Consider the following 4,222-nt stretch of genomic DNA (forward strand, 5'->3'; position numbering starts at 1 on the left):
TTTTGTTTCTGCCGAGAATATTGTTAATAATTGTCCATGTCTTTTTAATGTTATTACTATGTTTTTTAAATTCAGTGTCATAAAATTCTATTTTCCTTTTGCGTATAATAGTTGTTAAACAATTACGAAATTTATTATATCTTGTCTTGTTAGCATCTGTTGGTTTCATTTTATACTTTTTATACAGTTTTTGTTTGATTTTTGAATAGCTTTGGTCATCCAAGGTGAACGTATCTTATCAGTTTTAACTCGAACTTTTTTCATAGGATAGCACCTGTCTAACAACGTAGTTAATGTATTGGTAAACGAATCGTAAGCTTCGTTGGCTTCGTCAGCATCACAAAGCGTTAGTGTATTTTGCCATTGCTCATTCATGAGCTCTGTTCTGAATGTTTGTAAGCACTCAGTTGAGTTATCACGTTTAAAAATATATTTTGGTTTTACTGAATTTTTAAAAATTTCAGTCTTATTTATACAGAATACTGGAAAGTGATCTGATATATCTGCGATTAAAATTCCTGCGTTTATTGATTGAGTAGGAATAGAATTAGTAAATATATTATCAAGGATTGTGGCCGATCCGTTTGGAATAGGCCTACGTGTCGGTTTGTTTATTAGTGGTATAAATGAATTGGATAATAGGCTATCTACATGGGTTCTGACATTATGGTTTGTATCATATATATTTAAATCAAAATTTAGGTCACCCATAAGATAAGCCTCTTTTTTTTCATTGGATATTAAATGTGCTATTTCATCAAACTGTGAGTTGAATGCCTGTACTGTCATATCAGTATTATCAGATCTGTAGATAACTCCGCACACGATTGGCTTGGAAACTGTACGGATTTCAACAAAAATGCATTCAGCAGAGGTGAGTAGTTGATTTAAGTCTTTCCTAATTATATAGCTAATGTCTTTGTGAATATAAATTCCTACTCCTCCTCCCATTCGTGCTGTTCTATTGCATGGAATAAAATTATAGTTAGGCAAGTTATAAAATTTGATGTCGTTGTTACTAGATAACCATGTTTCGGTTAGTCCAATTATGGTAAATGAATTATTTAGTAACGATATATAGTTTTTTTATTTTTTCAAACTTATTTACCATGCTACGGCAGTTTAGAGAGAAAATCGATAGATTGTTTTGATTTATATTTAATGTGTTTGCTGCATTAAAATCATGTATGTCGTAATACTTATTCTCTAATGTGATCATATCTTCCTGTATGTCATCATCTTTATCAAAAGTTGAGAACATACAACTTTATAATAATAATAATAATATTAATTATAATAGAATCAATGACAAATCAAAATAAGTAGGTAATAAAAAAAATAATAATAATAAACATTTATTCTTAAGATGCCTATTTTCACTTAAAAGAATTACAATTTTGGGCTACTGGTTGATGTCTCATTTATTATATTGCATTTGTCATTATATTTAACAGTTATAAACTATTTCCATTAAGGTTTATGTATATCTTGTTTAAATCTAATATTTTATATTCTTTTTATTAATATATATTTATATATATATATATATAATTATGCATTTAGAGCAGTGTGGAGGTAGTGTATTGGTATAAATATAGTATATTATATTATAATAATATAGCCTAATATAATATAATAAAATATAATACAACAATTAAATATTCAAAATAGAATATACATACCAGTAAGTTCATGAGAAGAATCGGCATTAGCAATATCAACATAAATATAAAGAAGAATGAAAGACTTTCGAAATGCATTGTTTCTTTACGATCGTCTGTGGCTGGGTCTACGAAGGAATTGATATAGTCGATTTCCCCTAGCATCATCACAACTATGTGCATCAGAGACAGGCCTACCGTCTTATGGGCATGGTTTTCCTATTGTAATTTTAAAAAGTAAATCATTATTTATTTATATGCCTATATGTGTACAAAGGATAGTAATAAAAATCGACATCAATATTTGATATTAGGAACACCGGGTTCATTGGTACCCATTTAAGAAAATTTGTGGTACTAAAGTCATGCATCGAAGCCTATATAATTGTGTTGTCTCTGCATTTATCTATCGTGCCAACCAATGTTATTTTTAAGTATAAAACATATATTATTATTATTGTTTATATATATATATATATATATATATATATATTGTTTATATATATTCTATACTGTACTTTTGAATTGACAATCGTAAAAATATCTCTAAACTATATTGTATTAATGCTTTATGATATGTATAAAAGCAAATTGTAAGAGGAACCTGTGATTGTGGAATGCATTTCAAAACAATAAGATTTTATTAAAAAAAAAAAAAACCTATCTATTTGGATATATTTCAATATCAATTTATATAGCCATAATGCTGCACTATATGTTAGCGAATGTCAGTTGTATGAAAGAGACTGCCAGGGGATTAAATGTGAGATATACCAGTGTAGTTATGTATGGTCTAACGGTATGACACTCGCCTTGATAGAGAGAGGCTGCAGGTTCTAATCCCGCTACAGACACTTTTTTTTCATATAACTGAACACTTTTTGTTGAAGAAGGCTATGCTTTCGTACGATTATAATATCTTATATTCCTATTTCGACAACCATAGCCTCTCTCTCTGATAGCAAGAGAGGCTGCAGATTTTAATCCCGCTAGAGACACTTTTCTTCATACAAACAAATGTAATGTAACATAATATAATATAATATAATATAACATAATATTATATAATATTATGCAATAATATTATATATATATATAATATATATATAATATAATATAATATAATATAATATAATATAATATTATGCAATACAATATAATATAAGATATATATAATTTTATTATATAATATATAATATAATAGAATATAATATTATTTATGCACTTATATAATACTTGTGCTTCTGGTTCTACAAGGTAAACATAATATAAATATTATATATATATATATATATATATATATATATAATATTATGCAATACAATATATATATATATTAAGGTAATCTGTATATGCATAAGCCAATGTGAAAACAATTTTTTTAATTAGAGCAAAAGACACAGAACCCAGGAAACAATGCTATAACTCTATATTTGATTGTAACATTTGTATTGTATATATATAAAGTAATCTGTTATATGGACAAAAGAAGGTAAACATAATGAATCACCTCTTCGGAAAGTAGTATATACAAAGCGAGGCCGAAGGCTATGATCAGAATTGAGAACACCAGCAATACTTGTATTAAAGTTTTCAGTATCTCCAGGAACATCACTACATATATGCCAAATATATCAAATCTGAAAATGGTAACAACATGAATTGTTCTAATAAATCCAAATTGACACGTTTTGTTTTCTTTCATTAATTTGAAATGACAAAAAAAAAAAGAAAAAGAAATAAAAACGCAGAATGGACAGCTAAATACAATATTAGCAATAATGAAAATAATATTAGCAATAACAGTAAAATAATAATAATAATAATAATAATAATAATAATAATAATACCAGCAATTATAATATTAATAATAATAATAATAATGATAACAATAATAATGATAATAATAACAATAATAATGATAATGCTGACGACGATGATGATAATAACATTTAAATCACTGACCACAACTTACAGTAGTAGTATTATTATTATTAATAGAAGTAGGCCTATTAAGAGTAGCAGTAGCAAACTTGTAACAGTAGCATTATGCAGTAGTACTACTTTCATATCAGTATATCAAACATTTTACTCACCTTTGTAGATATAACAGAAAATTAAACCATGCTAAAAATATGGCCACTGCACCACAGGACCACTGGTAATGTGAAGAATTGTGAACGAGGAAAGGTGCAACAAAGATCATCGAACTTATGTATAAAATCCACTCTATGGCATTTGTTGCTTCCCTAAAATACTTTTCCCTCTGCGAACAAAAAATAATAATTTCAAGCTGACACAAACTGGTAGCGAGTATGATTTAAGGTGAATACGCGTTGTATTACAGGAAATCAACAATAAAAAGCTAATGGCGTTTAAACTTTGAAAAACAGGCAAGCACGTTTACGCTACCTTTGAGAAAGCCAAACTATAATAAAACTACAAACGATAATTTAAATATTGCATTGTCCTGAAATAAAAACAAAATCCTACCTGGTAAGACATTTGTATTATTTCTTTTACCATATTCACGGCGGCAAACACTGTTATTACCCAGCAGC

The 4,222-nt window shown here is 27.5% G+C and overlaps 1 protein-coding gene across 1 annotated transcript in view; it reads right to left on the reverse strand.

The window, feature by feature from the left end:
- Nucleotides 1-4,222, reverse strand: part of LOC117124105 (transient receptor potential cation channel subfamily A member 1-like) — a 59,418-nt gene that overhangs the window by 7,632 nt on the left and 47,564 nt on the right. The window contains exons 20-23 of the mRNA XM_033270245.1: nucleotides 4,155-4,214; nucleotides 3,758-3,927; nucleotides 3,172-3,301; nucleotides 1,683-1,880 (exon numbers count right to left, since the gene is read on the reverse strand). Of these exons, the coding sequence (XP_033126136.1) occupies nucleotides 1,683-1,880; nucleotides 3,172-3,301; nucleotides 3,758-3,927; nucleotides 4,155-4,214 (558 nt within the window). The remainder of the gene's footprint in view (nucleotides 1-1,682; nucleotides 1,881-3,171; nucleotides 3,302-3,757; nucleotides 3,928-4,154; nucleotides 4,215-4,222) is intronic.

Source organism: Anneissia japonica, unplaced genomic scaffold (assembly GCF_011630105.1).
Source record: "Anneissia japonica isolate Jap-2015-1 unplaced genomic scaffold, ASM1163010v1 scaffold288194_len294098_cov161, whole genome shotgun sequence".
Classification (NCBI taxonomy): domain Eukaryota; kingdom Metazoa; phylum Echinodermata; class Crinoidea; order Comatulida; family Comatulidae; genus Anneissia; species Anneissia japonica.